This window comes from Pyrgilauda ruficollis, unplaced genomic scaffold (genome assembly GCF_017590135.1).
Source record: "Pyrgilauda ruficollis isolate IOZ18807 unplaced genomic scaffold, ASM1759013v1 scaffold34, whole genome shotgun sequence".
NCBI classification, from domain to species: Eukaryota; Metazoa; Chordata; class Aves; order Passeriformes; family Passeridae; genus Pyrgilauda; species Pyrgilauda ruficollis.
Window position 1 is genome coordinate 6,458,130 of NW_024524822.1, and position 22,422 is coordinate 6,480,551.

At 50.4% G+C, this 22,422-nt stretch overlaps 2 protein-coding genes across 4 annotated transcripts in view; both read left to right on the top strand.

Moving 5' to 3' along the window:
* Window positions 1–1,650: 1,650 nt before the first annotated feature.
* Window positions 1,651–13,729, top strand: AIF1L (allograft inflammatory factor 1 like). Its single transcript, XM_041474849.1, has 5 exons — window positions 1,651–1,738; window positions 6,201–6,267; window positions 9,250–9,291; window positions 10,453–10,615; window positions 12,274–13,729. Exons 1-5 carry the CDS (start codon window positions 1,661–1,663, stop codon window positions 12,359–12,361), a joined length of 438 nt encoding a protein of 145 aa, XP_041330783.1. The 5' UTR covers window positions 1,651–1,660; the 3' UTR covers window positions 12,362–13,729.
* A 1,855-nt stretch (window positions 13,730–15,584) lies between these two features.
* NUP214 (nucleoporin 214) overlaps window positions 15,585–22,422 on the top strand; it is a 38,700-nt gene continuing 31,862 nt past the window's right edge. For all 3 annotated transcript variants that reach the window (XM_041474845.1, XM_041474847.1, XM_041474848.1), the window contains exons 1-10: window positions 15,585–15,687; window positions 17,056–17,251; window positions 17,889–18,040; window positions 18,294–18,498; window positions 19,043–19,113; window positions 19,494–19,557; window positions 19,815–19,918; window positions 20,227–20,333; window positions 20,481–20,547; window positions 21,067–21,190. In XM_041474845.1, coding sequence (XP_041330779.1) covers window positions 15,646–15,687; window positions 17,056–17,251; window positions 17,889–18,040; window positions 18,294–18,498; window positions 19,043–19,113; window positions 19,494–19,557; window positions 19,815–19,918; window positions 20,227–20,333; window positions 20,481–20,547; window positions 21,067–21,190 — 1,132 coding nt within the window. In that variant the 5' untranslated portion in view covers window positions 15,585–15,645. The remainder of the gene's footprint in view (window positions 15,688–17,055; window positions 17,252–17,888; window positions 18,041–18,293; window positions 18,499–19,042; window positions 19,114–19,493; window positions 19,558–19,814; window positions 19,919–20,226; window positions 20,334–20,480; window positions 20,548–21,066; window positions 21,191–22,422) is intronic.

Sequence of the window (22,422 nt, forward strand, 5' to 3'; positions counted from 1 at the left end):
TGCTCCAGGGTAAGACAAGGCCATAGCCAGCTCTGCTTGGCTCACTGAATGTCAGCAGGCATGGCTACAAAACAGCCAATTGCCACCAGTCCCAGGGGTTGGGTGGCAGAGATGCAGTCAAGGGAGGTGTCAGAGCAGCAGCACCCACAGCCCCACGAGCCCCACTGGAGAGAAGCTGGCTGATGGCAGCAGGCTGTGCAGCCAGTGTGGACTGGATGGGGAACAGCTGGACACCCGCTCCTGCCTGTGTCACTCCCACGGGGTGGCAGAGGTCAGTGGCTGTATTGCCTTTAAAGGAAAGGCATTTATGTTCCTCGGTGCTCCCATGTGGGCTGGGCTGCAGGACAAGCCAGGTCCTGGCTCAGCCCACCTTGTGCTGGCTGTGCTGTGACTCCAGGTAGCTGAAGTCACTCCCGTGAGACCAGAAACGAGTCCCCAGGCTGGAGCTTGCTTCATTTTTTAACCGGTTTTACCTATGTTTTTTCTGCTCACAGTGCTGCAAATCAGGTTTGCTAAAGTCTTGTGTAATTTATGTAACATTGCTGCCATCGATGTTGATTTCCCCCAGCAACATCTCTGGTGGGTCCAGTGGCCTGGAAAGAACACAGGATTCTCCTACTGAAAACAAAGCATCGTCCTTCTAATTCTGCACAAAAGCTGCTCAAGGAGTGGGGTGCCAGAGCTGCAGTGCTGTGGGGGTGTGATGGCAGGGGCTGCTGCCCCTGCTGCTGCCCAAGGACAGCTCTGGGAAAGCAAAACCATGGAACAGTGAGAGCACAGCGTGATCCGGCTTGGCCAGAGGCAGGGGGCCATGGCCACTTACTGTCTCCCTGGGAGGACAATTATACATCTCCAGTGACCACACAAATTTGCTGCTCTTACAGAAATGTCAAGCCTCTGCTGTGTGCCTGCTGCTGAAGATGTGGTTCACGCTGCCTCCTGCTCTCCCTGGAACTCTGTTTTTAGCTGGTGCCACCTGCCTAGAGCTGTATCCATTAAAAATCCTTAATATAACACACAGCTGTCCATACAAGGTGTGGGGTGGCAGGAGAGCACACTGGACCTGAATTTGCTGCTTTTAAAGAGCAGGGGTTGAGATGCGGCGACATTTGGGGTGGTGAGGGGTAAATGTCTGAAAATTCCCACTAAACTCCGCGTTAGTACATGATTTTAACATAAGGTGTCAGGCTGACACCGCGGGGACGTGCGACCCTGGCCACGGGCCGAGGGACATCACCTCTGCCGAGACTCGCTCGGCCCATCCCTTTTCCCGCTGCTCGCACTCCAGGGTTAATCCAGCGCCTGGAAGCGGCTGCACCATCCCGCCCCTGTCGCTCTGCCGCCGGTACCGGCGGGGCGATGCCGCTCCTAGGGCAGCTCCGGAGCGATCCCGGTTGTCCCGGAGTCGCACCCGGCGGGCGGTGCGGGCAGAAGGAGCCGGTCCCTTCCCTCTTTGCGGGAAGCCCAGAGGCGGCGGTGCCTCCCCCCGTGCTCGGGCAGCCCACCGCGGGTACCGCGCTGCCGTCCCGGCGCGGGGCGATGCGGGCTCCGCACCCGCCCGCTGGGGCGGGGAATGGGTTAAGGGCGGGGGGCGGAGGGCCCGGCCCGGCCCTGCCCGCCCCTATTTAAGGCGGTGGCGGGCACGGGGAGGCTCGGTGCGATGGCGGCTCCGCGCCGGCCGAGCGGCGGGGGGCTGCGGAGGGCCCCGCAGGACGGGCGGCTGGAGGAGATCAATAAGGTGGGGCTGGGGCCGCCTCCCGACCCGACCCGACCCCCGCGGGGAGTGGGGAGGGGGCTGCCGGGGCGGGCGGGGCAAGAGGAGGAGGGAGGCGGTGGGTGCAGGCGGAGCTGGAGACCCCTCTGCTCAAACCCCTTTGGGGAGGGGATCCGGCCGGAGGAGGAAGCGGGGTTTCTACGGGATCGCTCTCCATGCGCTGGTATTGCCGTCTCAGGCGGCTCTTTCCTCCCCGTGCATCGCACATCGGCAGGTCCGAGGGGGCTGCTGGGCGCCCGGGGGCTCACTGCTATGAAATTCCCTTTGGGAACGTGCTCCAGCAAGAATGGGGACCATTGTCCTCCTGGAGGGTTTTAACCTCCTCTCCGCTGTATCGTGCGCTTCAGCTTTTTCTTCCCGGAATAAGAAGTTTCTGCTATTCAGAGCTGACTCCAGCCTTCCTAGCTTTTCCTTACAGCGGGTGAGTGGGTTGCCCAGGATGGTTGGACGTCCCACAAGCCTCGGGAAGGGGGAATGGAACCTCCTGGATTAGTGCAAAGTGCGCTGGGCTTCGTGCCCTTCATGCCAGGGTCAGGCAAGGTCTTCTCCCCCGAGCTCCAGGCTTACCCCGTCCCTTGCTTGGCATGATTGTAGGGGCAGTTCTGTTGGCATCCCTCCCAGCTAAGAGCAGTTCTGAGGGTGAAAAGAAGGTTTTAACCTTGAAGCAAACAGTGCTGGGATTTCTTGCACTTCTTAGATGCTCCTTTAGTTAGTGACACCTTGGTGTTACAAGTGCAGAAATCAAATTGCTGTACAAGATGAGAGCCCAGAGGAGATGGGCTCACCTTGCCCTCACACTGACTAAGCTCTGAAAAGTGGCAATATGCTCCTCCAGTGAGACAGTAGAGGTGAAGTTTAGGTCACTGGAGAGGGAATTAAGTCATTAGAAATTATTCAATTAACTAGAAATGAGGATGTGCTGTGGAATAGGAGTGGAAAAAGAGATGTCGTGGCATAAGGTGTAGAATAAGAGCACTTGGTTTAAAAGGAGCCTTTGTAACTTACTGCTGGAAGGCAGACACAGCACACCCTGCACCAAGACGTGTAGCTGGGTCTAACACACCTCCCCTAGCCAAGGTGGTGTTGGCCCTTGGGCTGAGGCTCAGGGGACTGTGTTGTACCTACTGCAGTTTCTGCTTCTCCAGAGCTGTCCTCCAGCATCACACAGGCACAAGGTGGATACATGAGCCTTAAGCTGGTAGGAGCTGCAGGACTGAGTCTGGGAAGCTGTGCTTCCTGGGATGCTGGGGGTGTGCCACTGCTGTGTCCCGAGGCTCAGGGCTGTTCCCACGCAAGGGACAGGTTCCCTATCTCTTCCCTAAGCTGACATCACTTCTGGCCTTTTTTTTTGGCTGAGGTTTGGGTGACAAAAATGAAACAAGCTATGTGACTTCCCACTGACAGAGCTGCTTGTTTGCATCCTTGATGCCCTGTGTGCTGGCTCAGCACTACGAGCTGGGGTTTGAGCAGCTCAAAACCAAGCTGCAGATAGCACGGGTGGCAGATGCCCATGGATTCTCAGAAGCCATTGTGCTCTGGGCAGCAACCCCCACGCTGCTGTGCTTTGCCAGCTCTGCGTGGCAATGGGGGAGTGCAGCAAACAGCCTCACACCTCCCTGACAAACAGCTGATACAGAAACTTGGGCTGATACTGTGGCTGGAGCCAGGGAGGGGGTTTCCCCAGCACTGAAGCGCCCTAAGGTTGTAAAACAGTCAAGTGCTCCTAATAAAACCTATCAGGCCAAATTCCTATCAGGCTTAATCTCATTATCTCATCCTAACAATTAGCTCCCTCCAGCCCTGTTTTCCTGGCTGGTTTCTACCCCAGAGCTCTCTCTGGGATATGGGTCTGGCAGGCAGTAGATTGAGTGCACATGTGCTGCTGAAGGATAGCTGAGTCCTAGTGCTGGCTTCTGTCTTCCAGCCTGAAACTCTCTTCTGGGCTCCCTTCTTGGTCATTCCCCTCTTTTTGGGCAATGCAATCACATTGTCCAGCCTCGTGCATCAAGGTGGCAGGTCTAATCCAGCACAGATTAGTTTCAACCTTGTTTTACCCTCTAATGCTCTGGGCTGCAGGGAAGGAATTCAGCCTGTTAGAGAGCAGGTGCCTACTTCTCCCATCAAGGCAGGCACGAGCATCCCTCAGTCCTTCCCAGCTCCTGCAGGCAGAGTGGCTGGCATTCAGCACTTAAACATCCCAGTGAGAGCTTGGCCTGCCAGTGGGAGTCACCTTTTTGGGGAGCAAGGATGGATCTGGCTTTGCTCAGGTTGTGGGGCAGGTAGCTGGGACTTGCCTGACTGAGTTTATTGGCTTAGAAAAGTCTCTCAACAGCTCAAGAAAGGCTGTTCAGGCCAGGAGCGGGGGAGAGGCTTTTAAAGCAGTTCTTATTAATAGAACATGCCCCTTAAAATGGGAACTTAAGCAAAGGGCTCTAGGAGGAACTTCAGCCACGCTGAGTTTGAGTCGCAGGCCCTGGGGACTGAATTCCTGTGTGCCATTGTGAGTGTTTTCCTTATCACAGTCGCAGCCCAGCTCACACACAATGTGGAGAGTGGAATGCCTTTCAAATACAGCTCCTTGTTGTTTCCTTGCACCTGGAGCAGAGCCGTGGTGCTGGTGGCCTCTCCAGCCCCCTCCAGTCGAAACACAAGGGAACTGAATCCTAATCCTGTGGGCAGTGTCACCTGTGCTGCTCCTGTGTCATGCTGCCAGGGGCCGGTGGGCTCCTGGGCATGTGTCCCTCAGCCATCACGTATGGATGCATTCCCTTCAGTCTTCACCATTTCTGTGCTGCTTCTTGCTCCCAGAGAGACACTGTGCTCTGCCTTCACTTCCCCTGTCCTGCTGGGAGGTGGAAGCTGCTTGCTGCTCCTGCAGAGCAGCAATGAAGCTGTGACCTGGTGGCCAGGAGGTGTTTTGGCTTTCAGTGATGTTTACCTTCTCCAGAGACTGTTCAGTGGTGATGGCAGCAGAGTAACACTATTCTGGTGACTCCTGCTGCTGCCTGGGCCTAGGTCTCAAAGCTGAATTGTGCCCTTTGTGTTGGGCTGGTAAATGATACCCCTGGGTAGAAATAACTGAGCTAAATGAAACTGAGTTTGCAAAGGAGAGCAAAAGAAGGAACTGGAAATGTTGCTTTTCACCACAGCTCTCAATTTGAGTTGGTGACCATGGTGATGAGGGAAGCCAGTGTCACGCTAGTTTGGTGGCCATGGTCTCTGGTGTCCCATCTGGAGTTTCTGGGGTGGGAGGAGGGGGTGGCAGTCACTTCTGTCCCAGTGGGCTTCCTACAAAACCCTAGTTCAGCTGCAGGGAAGACTTGCCATAGCAGTGGTTACCTGGCAGTGAAGGTTTGAGGATTCCCTGAGCAGTCCAAGCTCCCCTGTCCCAGTGAGGAAGGAGGGAGAGCTCCAGGTGTGTGGGACCCAGGGCACAGGAGCAGGATTAGGATAGCCAACAGTGATCAGCACACAAGGCTCTTAGTGACCCACTCCTGCCTTCCCCATGAGCACGGGGAGCAGTGGTGAGGAACACATTCCCAGAGTAGGGAACAGCCTCAGCCCTCCATCCACTAACCCCTCGAGGGGTTTGTCCTGGACAGGCCATGATTGAGCTGTGCAGATGTTAATGATTTCTACACTGAAGAATGTGGTGTTGTTGCTGAACACAGATCGAGTCATTAAGCTGTGCTGGGCTGGAGCTGGGCGGTGTGGGAGGGCAGGGACAGGAGCAAGACCCTGCTGCTCTCAGCTGTGGGGAGTGTTGCTGTGAGGGCACAGCAGAAGAGCTGGTTGTGCATGTTGTGGTCTGTTCTCTTGGGTATCTGAAGGTTTTTGAGATGGGGCTAGGGACAAGTGACCAGAAGTGATTCAAAGCTTCCTCTCCAGCCTGAGCAGAGTAGAAGGGGGGAAATGGATATTTGGTGTAAGAGTTCCTAAGCCCAAAACACCAGTTCTCTTGGGCATATGACATTCTGCAAACTTTGCCTGCTCTATTTGCAAGCCCTCTGAGTTTATCTAAGAGTTTGAAATCTCAGATAAGAGTGCTTTTTGCAAGGACTAGGAGCCCTTGCTGGAAATAAGTGCCCAATCCACATGCTAAGTGTGCTTAAGCAGAGATGTAGGGAGCTGAAACCTGGGGCAAGAACAGAGGCTTTCATGCAGTTATTCCAAAGGCAGGTGGGGTCCAGTCCTCCCTCAAGCTGCTGGTGGGAAATCTGAGACATCAGAGGGATTCCCCTTGCTCTGGAATGTTAATGACAAGATGTGGAGGGATTCAGCCCATTTTCAAGTGTCCTGGTGCTGTTGCTCAGCTGTGACTCTCTGGGAATTGTGAGTCTTCTGGCTAATGCTGCCTTTGGAGGTGCCCTCTAGGGTGTTTTCCTTTGCATCTTTAACCTTGAGGATATTTTTTTTTCTGTTTTAGGAGTTTCTCTGTGACCCAAAGTTCAGTAATGAAAAAGACCTGGAGGAGAAGTTGGCAGTGTTCAAAGGTGAGAACTGGAGGGTCGCCCTGTCCTTTGAGCCTTACTGTTTGCTCTGAACCAGATTATTTTCCTCAGCACTTGAATCTCACCAACCTGAGATTCTCTGCCAAATACAAGTGACTGAGCTGGGATGGATGTTTCCCCTTTGCTTGTGGAACTTGGTGAGACTCTCTGGAGAGGTATTTTCCACACAAGCCTTTGTGCTTCTCCTGCTTGCAGGGCAGGGACTTGTCACCCTACAGACATCCTGCCTGACAGCTGCTGTTACTACAAAACCTGCTGTGTGGGCAAAACCCTGGGGAGCAGCCCAGGAGGACGGTTTCTGTCTAGTTACCCAGCAAGCTAACTGGCATAATGGATCCAATAGCTGGAAACATTTTTTTTTTCCTAAGTAGAAGAGCCTCATTCCAGAAAGCAGAAGTATCAGCTGCTTTCTGGAGGAGTTGGGGACTTTATCTCTCAAAAAGTTTTAGTTCTTTCCCAGTCCCCTGACACCAGAGGGAACACAGTGCTGATATGTCTAGTTCCTGCCAAAGCCTGACTCCAGTGGGTCAGCAGATCTAGGGCTTAGGTTTGGGCCTTTTGCTGGGAGAGGGGATAGAGAAACTGCTCAAAAGCCTGGAGTCCTCTGGAGCTTGTCCCCAGACTGGTTACAGGACAAGATCTGGCAGGGTTATTCTGGTGTGCCCACTTTATTTCCAAGCAGTGGCTGAAGGCAGTTGGGAAAACATGCCTGCGTCACACTGCCTCGAGGCTTGTGCTCAGCCTGGCTCTAACCAAATAAAACCTGACCTTGCTTCCATTTCAGACATTGTCTGCTATTTCCCTTTGAATTTTGGCTTTGCAATCCAGCAAGGAAGAAGCTGGCTGGCGTTTTGTGATCCCTTACACTGCTGGGCACAGAGGAGCCTCCTGTGCTCCCCAATCTCTTTGTGTTGCCTTTTGTGTAGCTTTGGCTTTTGGCTGCAGCCCCGCATTATTTTTCCCATCACAATTGGGGCTCTTCAAACATTGCAACTGTAGGTCACAGGCGCAGAATTCCCTGTAACGAGAGCCTTTGGCATCTCTTCCTGCTGCCTCGTGAGTTTGTCTCCGTGGCCTGTCCCTCTCTCCAAGGCCTCCTCCAGCTCCCCCAACAATCAGCTCATTGTGTGATGATGGGGGGAATATTTCTTTTCTGCTGTCCTTCCCACTTCCCCCTCCCAGCCTGGGGGAGGCAAAGATGGAGCCCCCATGCAGTGTTTGTGTAAATGTATTTGTGAGGGAGGGACCATGCATAGTTTTTGCCCCACTATATCTCTTCTGCTGGGATGGGAGGGAAACATGAATGTGTGAGCTGAGGCTGATGTAAAGCTGCCTCTGTTCTCTGCACTGTTGGCTAAGTGTCAGCTCAGAAGAAAAGAAAACATGGGCTGGGCATGGACATGGCAGAGCAGGGTTTGTGCCCCAGGCATATGCAGAGGTGCCTGACCCTGGTGAGGGAGGTGGCAGATAAAATGCACAAGGTCATTCTGGTGAGGCAGAGTGTGGGGAGAGGCAGCCCCACATCAAGCATCACTCTGGCCCCTAAACATGTGTGTTACAGCCCCGATTTCTTCTAGGATTGGTTGCTTGATGCTTGAAGGGAGACATTTACTCCAGCCTGAAGCATGAATAGCTTTGGTTTGTACATGGTATTTCCGTATTCTGTTCCGGTCAGCTCATGGCAGCAGTAATCTATGGGCTGAGACCCACGTGAAGCCAAGCCATTCCTTTGCCTCTTGCTCATCAGTCCAGTTAACCCAACAATTTCCTTTGGGAGCACAGGTCCTAGGAAGACTCCATCGTGTGAAATAACCACTCTTCCCTTTGGCTCCTTAAATTAGCCTGCCACTTCTGTGTTCATGCACATATGCCTGCTGGTGTCCCTGGAGCAGAGGCAAAAGGTCTTTTCCATTTTCCTTCCTGGGGCAAAGGAGCAGCCTGGAAGGGCTCGGTTGAGTCCTCCAAGGCTGTTGTGGGGAGCGAGTGCTCACTGCAGGGTGATTTCTCCAGCTCAGCATGAATGGATGGTGCCAGCAGGCATCTTGCTCTTTCCATTTAGTAGAGCTGAGGTGATGGGGGCCCCCTGTGGTGCTGGGAGCTGTATGGTCTGTAAGACAGACAAATCCTTGCCTGAAGAGCTTAAAGTCTAAATGGGGAACAGCTATCAAGGGGTGGGGGGTGTGTAGGAAGCTCAGGTGTGCCACTTCAAAGGGCAGAAACTGCACAGGACTGAATTCCTGAATTTTCTAACTCAAATCAGTGCTCTGCCTGTTAGAGCATGCAACTTTTTGTCCTGCAAAGCTAACCAGACCTTCTGGAGCAGGCTCTGCCTCTCTCTGACAGTGCTGGAGTTGCTCAAGTCAGCAGTGTTTGGCAGCAGGCTGGAAGGGCAAACAACCTGCTCCAGCATCACTGTGCCCAGGCATGTTCTTGGCTTCACCCTCTTGATGTGGTCCTTGAGCATCTCTCCTGGCAGGTGCTGCTCTGGGAGGGAGCACAGTGACGGGAGCACTGTGGAGTCTGTCCCTCATTATTGCAGGCAACTGCGTCATTTAATCCCCCTTCTAATCCGATCAAGCTTCATCTCGGGAGTGCTCAGGGGTTTGTTTTCCTTGCTACTCCTTCTGGGAGCCTGTTCCAGAGCTTTGTTTTCCTGGCTGGAAACCTCTTAACGCTGTTCATAGCCAGCTGATACCTTGTTCTCATGCCAGTGTTTTCCTTCAGCTTAAATGAAAAGCAGCCACAATTACAGAGAACTTAACTCTAGAGCCCTAGAGTTGAGATAAGGGTGCTGAAACCAGGCCTTGAGATGGTCTCCCCCTCTGAACTTTGCATTCAGCAAATTCAGTATATCAATCTTATCACCAAATGCTTTATTTCAGTGCTGTAAGCAGGCAGTGCTCCAAAGCCCTGCACACCCCCCTGCTCTAGAGTCCTGCTAACTTAATTCTGTGTCTCTTCCAGAGAAATACATGGAGTTTGACCTGAACAACCAAGGCGAAATTGGTGAGTGATTCTGAGGGATGCTGGGCTGGAAGAGCCACAGCCTGTCTGCTGCTTTGCTCTGCATTCATGGTGTTGAGGAGGAAAACTTGTGGGCTTTTCCTATGTCCAGCCTTGCTTGGATCTTCACTGCTAGCCAGGGGCTTCCTTGGCTCTTCCAGCCCCTGCCTCTCAGCTTCCTCAGTCTCTCCTTGCCTGTTTCAAGATATAAGCTCTTCTCAGTGCTGTTCTCCTGAAGTTCTGTTGATCTCCTCCACTTCTTTCTGCTCTAAATCCTTTTTTTTCTTCTCCCTTTTTCTCCACTCTCACTGCCTTCTTCTCAGTCCTCTGCTGCGAAGCTGGGAATTCAGAGCTGGGAAGCTGCAGGACTTGGACAATCCTAGGGCTTGCCTGGCTTGAGGCAGGAGCTGTATAAATCCATGAGCACTTCTGGTGCAGAGAAGCTCTTTGCCTTGCAAGGAAGGGAGCAGAGGGAAGCCAAGGACTTGGGTGTGAGTCTGGCTCAGCTGAGCAGCCCTGCTCTGGGTTCAGAAAGCAGCAGTTACACAAAGTTCCAGCCTCCTGCAGGCCTGGAGCTGACACCGAAGTGTAACCACTTGTGTGCTGTGCCCTTCCAGGAGGCGGCTGCCTCGTTCCCCTCCTCCACAAGTCTTCCAGCTGAAGTGAAGCCTGTGTGGAGCTGAAGAGGCCTGACTCAGGGCTTCCGGGAGGGAAGGGGCCCGCAGGTCTCAGCAGGCAGCAGTGCAATGGGAGGAAATGGCCTGTGGCGATGGGCAGGGGTGTCTGCTCCCCACAGCTTGTTTGTCTCCAGCTTTAACCCCAGCGTTGCTTCCCTCCTCCCCATCCTTGTGATTCTTGGCAACGCAATCTGAGCCAGAGAGCACCATCCCCACGTGTCTCTGGAGCACTTGGAGAGTTGTCCCTCTTCTCTGAGTGTGTGGTACTTTTATCTTGAGCTGCACAACTGGGAAGGGATGCTCTGTACTGGGCAGAGTGGCAGTGAGCTGGGCTGGAAGGCTTCTCGTGGCTTTTGGCAACAGCTTAATGCTGTCAGCCACAGAGTCCATGGGTGAGATGGTCTCAGGTAGAAGCTCAAGGCTCTGTCCCTAGGGTTGGTCTGTGCTCAGTGGGATCACCCCTTGACAGCAGTGATTACTCTTGTAGATTTGATGTCTGTCAAAAGGATGATGGAGAAGCTGGGGGCTCCGAAGACTCACCTAGAGCTGAAGAGGATGATCTCTGAGGTGACAGGAGGGGTCAGCGACACCATCTCCTACCAGGACTTTGTCAACGTGATGCTTGGGAAACGCTCTGCTGTGCTGAAACTGTGAGTGTCCCGGGGTGGAGCTGGGGAGAGCAGCAGCACCCGAGCTGCTCTGGGGGGAAGCTGGGAAGCACAGGCTGTTCTGTCTGGTGGAGCTGGAGCTGTGCACACTCAGTGTTCAGGGAGAGAGATGAGGACTCTTGTGCAGGGGAGTCTGCAGGGTGCCATGAGAGGGTATAAGGCCGTGGTGAGGCTGAGCAGTGGCGAGTGCTCCCAGCAGAGCTGCCTGCTGTGTGTTAGCACAGGCTTCCTCCCACGTGCTCCATGGGAGCCATCCCCCTCCCTTCCCGAGGGTGTGCAGGCATTCAGCACTGCAGGACTTCTTCCCATCTCTTCCCTGAGGATCCTGCTGGCTTTGAGGACACAGACTTCTCCTGTGGCAGGACTTGAGTGAATGATGGTCGTGCCAGCACCAGTAGTGCTGGCTCCTGTATCCCACAGGATGCACCGTCCCTGCCTGATCTTGGAGGGATGGGCAGTAGATGGAGATGGGACACATGCTTGAAACAGCTGGCTCGTGCTGGGAGAGGTTTTCTGTGGTACAGGCTGCCAGCACTAGCCTCCCACGGCCCCCTCTGCCCTCTCAACAGAGCTCTGAAAGTGCTGCTCTAACAAATGGCTTCCAAACCCTTGCTTGGCTCCATCTCCATCCCATTGAAGCCTGGCATTTCCTTTCACAGCTCAGAGGCTGGCCTTGCTTTTGTGTCTGAAACCACCATGAATAGGATCTGATCCTCTCCATCCTCCTTACCCCTTTTTGAAGGCAGCTTTAGAAACACAGCCAGCTTTCTGGGCAGGTTGGGAGGAAGGATCTTGCACCCACCTCTCACGTGGTTTCTCTAAGCTGGGACACATTTGCTGGCAGATTCTCCCCACTGTGTGCTGTGTCTCTGTTGTGATGCTCCTCTTCCAAGCAGACACAGACTTCTGACATCCCTGCTCCTCCTTTTTCTCCACAGAACCAGACTGAGCCTGCAGCCTGTCCTGTATCTCCCATCCCTCCTCCCAATTGCAGCAGCTTTCACAAACAGGTCCCTTCTCTTGCTAACAGACACCCCATTGTCTTTTGGACCCTGTAGAGCTGGAGCAGAAATGTAAAACTCGTCCTAAGAGCAGTACAGCCCTTTGATCCATCGAGGCAGCTGGCATTCCCAGCGTAGCTGCAGTCCTCAGGGAGGAAGACAGTGCTAGTGGTTACAAAATGCTTGAGATTCCTACAGCCAGTGCTTTGCTCCTTGTTTTTGCTCTCTCCCCTGGCTGTATTGCTGTTGCTTGCTCGGTGTTGGCTTCTGAATGTTCTGTTGTGTGGTTATGTGCAAGGTGGGCCAGGAGTGGTATTTGCTTTCATGCATCAGGAACACTTGGCATGCAGTGTGTGCCCAGGGGATTTCGGAAGTGGCTGTCTAAATAAAATGTGCTAATCCTCTGGTCTCTGAGAGGAAAACCGGCAGAGACTTTGGGAACCCGCTCTTGGTAGCTGCTAGAAAAGCCAGCCTGGCAGCACTGCCCTCTGTTGGCTTTTCCTGCTTTGTTAATTATCGGAGTGCTCTTTGTAGGGGAGCCAGATGCTCTTTTTCAGCAGAGAATGCCACCCCCAATGATGGATAAATATACATTTGCTTTTTTCTTTTTTAATTGGCAATTTATGTTGTGTTTTGCAGGGTCATGATGTTTGAAGGAAAAGCCAATGAAAGCAACCCAAAACCTTCTGGTCCACCTCCAGAGAGAGACATAGCCAGCCTCCCTTGAAGAGGACAGGCTGCAAAATGGGCACTGTTTGCTTTGCTGGTCTGTAACAGAGGTTACCTGTGCTTTGTTACTCTTTACTGTGGACAGTCCTAGTTTTCAACTAACCTGCCTTAGAGGAACAGCAAGGGAAGCTGGAGACCCCCAGCTCGTGTCTTTCTGCTGCATCCCTTAGCCAACTTGATCTGTTAGACAGAAGCTGTAGCACCAAGTGTAATGTGAGACCAAAAAGAACAAAAAATATCCTGTGATTTTACTCTTTCCTCTGCCCTTCCTGTATTTCTCAGACGAGGAGCTACTTTGTTCCCAGCGTATGGATTCAGAGCTGTGCTTGTCAGGACAGGTTCCTAATGGTCCTTGCTGCCAGACATGGACAAAGCCCCTGGGAGCGGCTTCATGGGTGCAAAGAAATAAGTGCCTTCTCTGCTCCATCCTCCTGTTCCTACTTTGGACTTAGTTCTTCCCCTCCTGACCTCCCCAAAATGCAAATCAGGCTCCCACATCTGTCTGATCATATGGGGAATGTGGGAATGTGCTTGGACACAGAGATCTGCCTGCACAGCCTGTTGGAGTGGGGACAGTTTCTGTCTGCCCTGGGGACTCATCCTGCAGGCAGATCTCGGGGTCCAGCACCAGCCACTGCAAATGAGGATGGTTAATGCTATCTTGGGGACCCCTTCCTCATAAATCACAATTTGGGCCCGACCAGGAGTGTAACCTCTGGGCAGGTGATTGTCTGTCCCATCCATGGAGTCCAGAAACAAGCTGTGATGCCTTTGCAGCCCCACAGGATTCCTGGGGCAAGTGAAACCTCCAGGTGAAAGGAAGCTGAGTGACCAAACTGAGCCTGGCCAGAGCAGTTGCAGATGAGGATCTGTCCTCAGGCAGCTGCTCTGTCCCTCTGATTTTTGCTAGACCTCCTGTATGTATTTCAGCCTGGTGCCCTGGGACTATCCATTTCCCTGATGGATGCACCCTCAAATCTGCAAAATAAGAAGGGCTGTAAATATGGAATATGAGCTGGGACTGTGCTATCCATGCTCTGGGTACTGTGGTGATTCTTGTTCCATACACAATTTCTGGAATTCAGGTGTTTGCTCTTTGGCCTTTCCCTCCTTTTTTCTTAAATGTTCCTGACAGCTTTTAACTTTTTTAAATAATGGTTTAGTAAGTACATTTTTTTAAAGGAAATTGATTAACTCTACTAGGCTGATTGTTCCTGCCAAAAGCTGCACTTTTAAGTAATTAAAAAAACCAACAAAAACATTCTCACTACTGTTTGTGTGAAAACCAAAACTGTAACAGAGAGAAAAATTATGAGCAAAAGCAGCACCAGTCTACTTCAAGGACTGAAAATAAATCTTTTGAAGCTACTCAGTGTGTCAGTGTTTACTGTTATCTCCTCTGAAGTTTGGTCCATATGACTGGTTGAAGATTAAGGGAGCTGGTTTCCAAGTCTGTTAATATAAACCCTTAAACAGATCCTGGAGATAGGTTTGGACTGTCTTGATGTGATCTTTATCTGTAATAACTGACTGAAACCATGGAGTTTGTGTGATGAAATATAGAGGCCACCTCCTGAAAACTGGTGCTTTTTTCTGACTTACTAAAAAAGAGCAGGTGCCAGTGCTTGTTTTAAGGAAGAACTTGTTTATTGAGAGCAGACACTTGCAAGGCTTCTCTTGAAGGAAGGGTTTTCTTGTTATTCTCTCTGCTTTTGAAGCAATTGCCCAAGGTTCTTGTCTGATGTGAATTATCTAAAGGGGAGACCAGGTTTCCCAGGGAATGACTGCATGCACTTTTTCTGTGTGTTTCTCAAAAGGACAGAATTTCCCTGAGATCACAGCCCCATGTCTGCTTTCTGCTGCCTGGTGGCCTCTGGGAATGCACCTGCTTTTCTTGGCTGTGTGTTGAAGCTGTTGTTCAGTTAGGAAATAAAGGAAGCATATTACACGAGGGAAACTTGGATGTGGTTTGCCACAGTTTAGGTCACTGCCCAAAGCCATGACTGCTTATCTCTGTGAAAATCCTTGTACTTTTAAGTCCTGGAAAAGAGAATGACCTGCTGGAAACAGCCCTTCTCAAAATGTCCCCATAGGGCTGAGTGCTGGTATTCTGAGTGGGAGCTGAACCCCTCAAAACTTGAACAAGCAAAGAAATCGGGGACCTGGTATGATCAAGCCCCCACATTCTGCTTTTGTGTGGTCCTGAAGCACAAAAAGGCTCCTCCAGCTCACAGAGCTTCTGTGCTTGCAGCTCAGCCACCCCACACTGGCACTGACCCAGAGCATCCCTGTGTTCCCACTGCGAAGGGAGTTGGGAGTTCCTGCTCCTGCTACGGGAGCAGGATTTTAGCTGAGGGAAAGGCATGGAACTGTCAGGGTAGGGTTGGGTTGGAATTAGGAAAAGGTTCTTCCCCCAGAGGGTGCTGGCACTGCCCAGGCTCCCCAGGGAATGGGCACGGCCCCGAGGCTGCCAGAGCTCCAGGATGTTTGGACATGGCTCCCAGGGACAGGGTGGGATTCTGGGGATGTCCAGGGGTCAGGAGTTGTGGGCGCCCCTGTTCAGGGACTGTGCAGCGTCAGGAGTTCAACTTAACGATCTTGAGCGTCCCTTCCAATCGGGAAGTCTCTGTGATTCCTTAGCCCTTCAGCAACGCTGATACAGGAGAAGCATCAAAGCCCCTCACCAAGGGCTGGTGGCCGGGGTGGAGCAGCCGCCTGCCAGGCTCACAAGGGCTCGGCAGGGACAGCCGGACCCCATGCCCGCTTCAGCCGGACCCCATGCCCGGTGCCAGCGGGGTCTGTCCCCTCAGGGCCGCTCCCCTCAGGACGGAGCGGGGCACGGGCGTCCTGCGGCTCCCGGCGCCTCAGAACCTGTGGAAAAATCAGGGCCAGAGCACACAGCCTTAAGCTCCGCCGGGGGGTTTAGTTTGGACACTGGGAGGGATTTCTTCACAGAAAGGGTGATTAGGTATCGGAACGGGCTGCCCAGAGGGGTGGTGGTCACGGTCCCTGGAGGTGTTAAAGGAGCGACACTCAGTGCTGTGGGCTGCGTGACAAGCTGGTGTTGGGACACAGGCTGGGCTCGATGGTTGCAGAGATATTTTCCCATCTAACAGACTGTGTGCAAAGAGGGTTTATTAAGCACAGCAGCGGTAGGGGAGGAGCCGCTGGGAGGACCCGGAGCAGCGAGAGCCGCGGCCAGAGCGGCCCCGCCGGAAGCGGAAGCGGCGCGGGGCTCTCCCGGCGGAGCGCGGGCGGCGGGACCGCGGCCGCGGGGCCGCCATGGGGGACGACATGGACGTGATCCCCGAGCGGGAGATGAAGGTGAGGCACGGGGACAGCGGGGGTGTGAGGGCAGTCCCACGGGGGGAAGGGTGGACAGGCTGTTTCACTCGGGCCGGGGGGCCTTGGCTTGGAGCCGGAGGGGAACGGGGCTTGGAGAAGGCTCGGCCTGGGCTGCGGGAGTTCTGGGGGAGGCTTGGCTGGGACCTTGGGGCTGACAAACCGGGCGGGTCAGCTCAGGGTATGGCGGGGCTTTTTGAGGCATCCTTGCAGTGTTTGTGAAACAGAACCGCAGGGTGGGTCAGGCTGGAAGGGACCACAGGGGTTCAAACCTCATCTGGTCAAAGCTGTCTGCTCAGACTGGATCGTCCCAGAGCACATGGTACAGGATTGAGTCCAAACGGGTCTGGAATGTCTCCAGTGAGGGACACTCCACAGCCTTTCTGGGCAATCTTGAGGACTTTCCAGTGTAGTATGGTACAAGCCTGTGGGGTGGAAAAGGGAAGGCTGGCATGGCCTCGGTGTGGAAGGGTGTTTAATGCTTGGGGAGATGGTTTGGGTTGGAAGGAACCATAAAGTTCACCTCGTTCTAACCTCTGCCACAAGCAGGGACACCTTCCAACATACCATGTTGCTCCAAGCCCCATCCAGCCTGGCCTTGAGCAGTTTCAGGGATGAAGGAGAGTTGGAGAACCTTGTTTTGGAAAAAGAGTGATATGTTTCCAAATCCTCCTGTCAGCATGCTTTGTGCTGGGATCTCTTGGTCTGGGGGAGTGTGGCTGTGGGGCAGGGTGAGCTGGAGTCTTGCTGTGTAGTGCCAGCCTAGCCCGTCCTGCGTCACCCAGTGTTACTGTGAGGCTGGGCAAGAAGGGACACGGGGGAACAGATTCCTGGAGTGATTATGGGTCTTTGTGCAGCTGTCTTCTGCCCTCACAAACAGGGTGGTTGGGCTGTTTGTTTTGCAGAAGTTTCTGAGTTCCTACATCCTCCTCAGATTGTAGGAATGTACTTATTTAGTGGCAGTTATTTGGGAATAACTCAGGTGCTTGATTGGAGTTACTGGTATGTAGGTTAGCAAATGTGTGCATGTAGCAGCAAGTTTTGTTCAGTCCTGTCCCATCTTTTCTTTATTCCTTTCTCTTTTCCTCTGTATCCCTTGGCTGGTTTTGGTGTGCTCCTGGGAAGGTTAGATGTCCCAGGCAGATTTTATGAACACAAGCACTGGGTACAAGTGGGATTTAACCAATGGGAAAAAAAAAAAAAAAGTAGTTGATCTCAGTCTTTCATGGATGAGACAGAAAATGTGATGGAGTGGCCAGAGGCTCCTGCATTTACTGTCTTAGAGAAGCCAAAGTAAACTGTTCCTCTTGGGCAGCATGTGAACAGCCTCTTCCCAACTCTCTCAAACAGGATTTTCAGTTCAGAGCACTGAAGAAGGTTCGCATCTTTGATGCTCCTGATGATCTTCCCAAAGAGCGCTCCAGCCTCCTCGCAGTGTCCAACAAATATGGGCTGGTCTTTGCTGGAGGGGGGACCAGCCTGCAGATCTTCCACACCAGAGATCTTCTCATGCAGAAACAGCCGGGAGAAGATCCCAATAAAATTGGTAACACACACTTGAAACTCATGGGTTTGGCAGAGACAGATTTATAGGGGTTTGTGACATGGAGCTCTTGGCTTCTGATACATGTTACAGTCCTTGCCATTCTGTGTCAGGCATTTGAATTGCCACATTTTCTTGTGGGGGAAGGCAGGAGCAATGGTTGGTAGCCATTCTTTGAGCCGTGAGCCTGTGCACGTGCCAGGGATGTGTGAGAGTGGAGGGGACACACTGAGGGAGTTGTCACACTGAGTCACCCACTCTGACTAAATGACTGTCCAGGAGAGGGGAAGCAATCACTGTTGCACCACCTGAGTGCAAAATGGTTTTCATTCTCCTTAGTGACTGCTCCACTCTCTACGTACATAAATAAAGCCAAAAATCTTTCCACTTACTATTACTCAGGTTACTGAGGAAGGAAAGTGGCATTTTCTTTTCTTAGAAATTTGGTAACTGTCAGGACTGTATTGATAGAGATGAAGGGATTTGCTTTCATTCAGTTTTTCTGTGTGTTACGTTTGATAGCTGCTGTTCGTGGGACTGAGGATTATTGCATAAATTTGTTGTCTCGTTTTACAAGAACAATTCCTGCTATTTAAATTTGTCCCCTTCATTCCATCTTCCTTTCCTTTTGTGTTTTAAGTGGAGAATATTCAGAGTACTCTGGTTCCCATGAAGTTTCCTATGCAGCACCTGGCTCTGAGCTGTGACAATCTCACCCTGTCTGTCTGTATGATGTCCAGTGAGGTCGGGTCCTTCATCAGCTTTTTTGATGTCCGCACATTCCTAAATCAGGTACAGCATGAGCCAAGTGGCTTTGCCTTGGGTTTGGGTTTTTTTTTTTCAGAATACAGCAGAGGAGAAGTGTAGCTGGGGTGGGATTTTCTGTCTCTGTGAGGGTTGTCTTGTAAAGGAGTTGCTCGAAATCTGCTTGTTTTTATCAGTTGTTAATTTATAGGCAGGTCAAAACTGCTTTGAACTGTGGCTTCAGGAGAGTTTGGTTTTTTGCTCCACTTTGACTGTCTTGTGTATTTCTCTTTCCTGAAAGGCAAAACAGCAGAAACATGCATTTGCTTGTCACAAACTGGCCAAGGACTCGGGAAGTGCAGCCATGGTCAACGACCTGAAGTGGAACCCTGCCAGTCCCACCATGGTGGCCGTCTGCCTGTCTGATGGCAGCATCTCTGTCCTGCAGGTCACAGACTCTGTGAAGGTCTATGCCACACTCCCATCCTCTGCTGCTGTCACATGTGGTGAGTGGAAGCCTTGGAGGGCACGCAGAATGTTGGACACTAAAGAGGAAACACTGATTAAGTGGTGTATAAACATAGGTTGCTTGTCTCAGGAGGATGTTTCTTAAAATTCTTCACAAAATGGAAAGGGTTTAAACTCAGGTATAGGTTGCTTGTCTCAGGAGGATGTTTCTTAAAATTCTTCACAAAACAGAAGGGTTTAAACTCTGATACTCAGAAAATGTGTTGCAATGGAATTACTCTTTCCCAGTTGATTGAAGCAGCTGAGTCTTGTGTGTTACCAAACGTGACCACCTGTGGTTTGTGCTGTCTCAGGCTTGACTCATTTCCAGGAAAACAAGCAAATAAGCATCATCACCTGTTGGGTTTTGACCTGTATAGTCTTGCCTTCTCTATGAGTGGATGATGCCTTGTTCGATTCAGATTCATGATTTTTTATAGTGGAAAAAATAGCAGTTTTAATTTATTGGTCCTGTTTTTGTGGGACCTCTCCAGTTCCTCAAGGCAAATGAAATTCTTTTTTTTTTTTTTTTTTTTTGCCTAGTGTGTTGGAGCCCAAAGGGAAAACAACTGGCTGCAGGGAGACAAAATGGCACTGTGGTGCAATATCTGCCTGTGAGTATTGGTGTGTTAAGGCCTCATGATTTCAGGAGTTTAAAATATGGTACTTTGTTGGTTTGGGTTTTTGATTGTGGGTTTTTTGGTTGGTTGATTGGTTTTTGTATCACAAACTACAGAATTTGGTTAGGTGGCACATGGTGTGAGCCACGTGATGCTACCCAAGTGCTTCAGGAATATTCAAGTGTCTTAGGCCAATATTTGGTTTAGTTTAAGGTTTGCACTGGTCACTGAAGTCATGATTTCAGAGTGGCCCATGATTGTTAAAGAATGGGTGAGTTCTAAACCACTTCTAAACCACTTCTCTGAGCTTTTTGCAAAACTTGCAATTGGATTTGTTCATTGCCTTTTCTGTCTAAGAGTTGTTTTATTTGCAGAATCTGCAGGAGAAGAAAGTAATCCCTTGTCCTCCCTTTTATGACTCGGACAATCCTGTTAAAGGTGCATCTTTTTATTACTTTTTAACTTGTTTTCTCTTCAAAAGTATTTTGCTCATTGTTCCCCCTGTTGTCTTTAGTTATAGCAGCTATATAGCCCTGGTTATGAAATTACAGTGTGATTTTCTGTGATTCTTCAGCTTGATAGTTTAGGAGTTAGTTGCCATTTGCTTGTCATTTCCTTTTGTGTGCTGTGCTAAAATCAACAAGAAAGTATTACTACAAAGTGCTTCTGGCTGAGGTATTTGCTTTCTCTTTCAGTTTTGGATGTACTTTGGATTGGCACATATGTCTTTGCCATCGTGTATGCAGAGGCTGATGGGACACTGGAGATGTCTCCACAAGTGGTCATAGCCATATTGCCTGTAAGTGCCAGCAGTCACAGTGACACAAGTGTCTGTGGCTTGTTCCTGACTTGTTCATGACAATGGAGAGTTGCTTTTGTTGTTGATATTGGCACCGCGTAGAATTTGAGTTTGGTACTGCTGTAAATCATGGGATTGAGGTTGGGGGATTAAGTGGAACAAGTAGGGTCCACCTGAAAATCAATGAGTAAATTGTTCTCTGCTGGGATCCAATTGTGACGTTATTGGTGTGTGCTGATACTGTCAAATTTAAGGGAATTTACTTGGTTTGTGCATTGAAGGATAAATTATCAATGTTGATCCTACAGAAAAAGGAAGAGAAGCGACCAGAGAAGTTTGTGAATTTCATGGAGCCATGTTACACGAGCTGCACTGAGAGACAGCATCATTACTTCCTCAATTTTGTGGAGGAATGGTGAGTGGCAGGAATCATGGCAAAGTCCTTCCCTTGGTATGCATGTCTGAGGAATCAGTTCTTCTCCACAGATTATGTTCCTCCTTTTTGTAGACGTTGTAGTGGACTGTCATGTTAGTTTTAACCTGTTTGTGTCCATGCTTACAGGGATTTAGTTCTGGCAGCTTCAGCAGCTTCCACAGAAGTCAGCATTCTTGCCAGGCAGGGGGATCAGGTAACATTTTCAATCAATTTTGGAATATATTTTGTGTTGCATCTGTGCAAACGTACATTTTCCTTCTCCAAGTATAACCTATATAAGACCTGGAATACAATGAGATGTTGATTTTTTTTTTTTTTAAGACATCCCAAAACTAAACAAGCTTCTAAATTGTACATAATCTGAAGATAATTCTTAGATGAACAAGAGATGTGTGAACCAAGTGCCAGAAGTCTGTTTTTCATTATTCACTTGGCAGTCTCAAATTTGGTCGAACGCACTGTAATAAAGTGATTGATGGGAGGTAATCACTTGAAGTTAAGCATTAAAAATGTCTGATCTCTGACATGCAGTGATGCATGAGAAGTCACATACAAATCTGTGAAGGACCCTGATCTTTCTGGCATTTGTTAATCTGACAAATTTAAGTAGATACTCTTTAGCTGGTGTTTCAGCTGTTGTAAGCTGGAGTGCTGAAGAGAGCTGGTCACAGGAAAGCAGTAGTTGATGTAACAATAATTTTACTTTTTGCAGAACTGGGAATCGTGGGTTTTGGAGGACTCCAGCAGAGCAGAACTTCCTCTGACAGATAAAAGCGATGACACTCTCCCCGTTGGTGTTGCTGTGGACTACACCAGTAACATGCCCATCGTGATCAGTAAGTTTTGTTTACCTTTCTTGTGGAGTAGTCCAAAATCTAGGTGTATTTGATATTTTTGAGGGGTAGCTTTGTGCTCAGAGTTCTAGGAGATCATTCTGAAAGGCAGAGTGACACACCTCCTGCTGTTTTAATACCAAACCCACAGCACGTGGCTTTACTTCTGGGTAAGGATTCAGGGGTGAAGTGTTAAATACATTTTTTTGCTGGAGCTTTCTGCATCCTGGGATATGACACCAACAGACATGGCAAACAAAGCTCCTGAGTTACATCTGTCCTCAGAACTGGGATTTTAGTGAGTTTAAAGGAGTTGTGTTCTAACACTGGGGATTTCAGGCTGCCCATGAGGTGTTCTTTATTCTTGTCACTTATGTCCTTTTGCAGAACTGTTTTGTATCAAGTACATTTGCATGGATCTAAAGGAAAAGTGGGTTGGTTTCAAAGCCAGAAACAGCAAAGATCGCTGAGGTGAATGCGTAGGTTTTAATTCTGCATTAAAGCACAGGGTCTGTACTGCCTAAACCCTGCTGTGCTCTACATCTCAGCTGCATTATTGCTGTACCTTCTGTGCTGCCTGAAGGCCCTTCAAAGTACTTTGTCAAAGTCTGAAGCTACATCTGAGCTATTGTGTTGTATCTCAGTGAATTCTGACAATTCTACCTTGAAGGCCAGAGACAGATGGAAATAGAGATGCCTTCAGGCAGAGTGGAAGGTACTGCAGTCAGGAGTTCCTAAAGAGCACAGGAGGGTGCCAGTTAACTGAGACCTTTACCTGAAAAAAAACCTACAGTAGGGAATTGAGGTCAAACATTGTACTTGAATGCCATATTGAATTTGAAGCCTTTTCTCTGTTAATCTATGCAGTTACTGGATTAAGAAGTCTGTCAGGACAAATTTTTTAAAGCCTGTGTTGTGCTGCCTCAGAGTTTTTAGAAAGGTTTTTGGAGAAGCTTTTTGCTAACACATTCTCTGTGTTCTGACACAAGAGTCTGGCTACACATTAATTGGCTTTGCAGTTCACAGCAAGTTTAGGTTGCAGAGAAACCTGATTTGTTCTGGAGCTTGTTCCCAAGTGGAAACTGCCCTTCCCTAGCATGGTTTTCCTGAAGAACCAATAGTAAAGAAAAATGGCTGTTCACTGTGCTGCCTAACAAACAAAGCACCATGATTATAGCAGATTTTTCCTGCACTCTACATGAGTTGGGTTTGGGTTTTTTTGCGTGTAATTAAGC

What these genes read in the sequence shown, in the direction of transcription:
- AIF1L (XM_041474849.1), top strand. Translation starts at nt 1,661, where the DNA reads ATGGCGGCTCCGCGCCGGCCGAGCGGCGGGGGGCTGCGGAGGGCCCCG. An exon ending in GAAGTTGGCAGTGTTCAAAG is followed by an intron (nt 6,268 to 9,249) that starts GTGAGAACTGGA and finishes TGTCTCTTCCAG; the next exon opens with AGAAATACATGGAGTTTGAC. An exon ending in GAACAACCAAGGCGAAATTG is followed by an intron (nt 9,292 to 10,452) that starts GTGAGTGATTCT and finishes TTACTCTTGTAG; the next exon opens with ATTTGATGTCTGTCAAAAGG.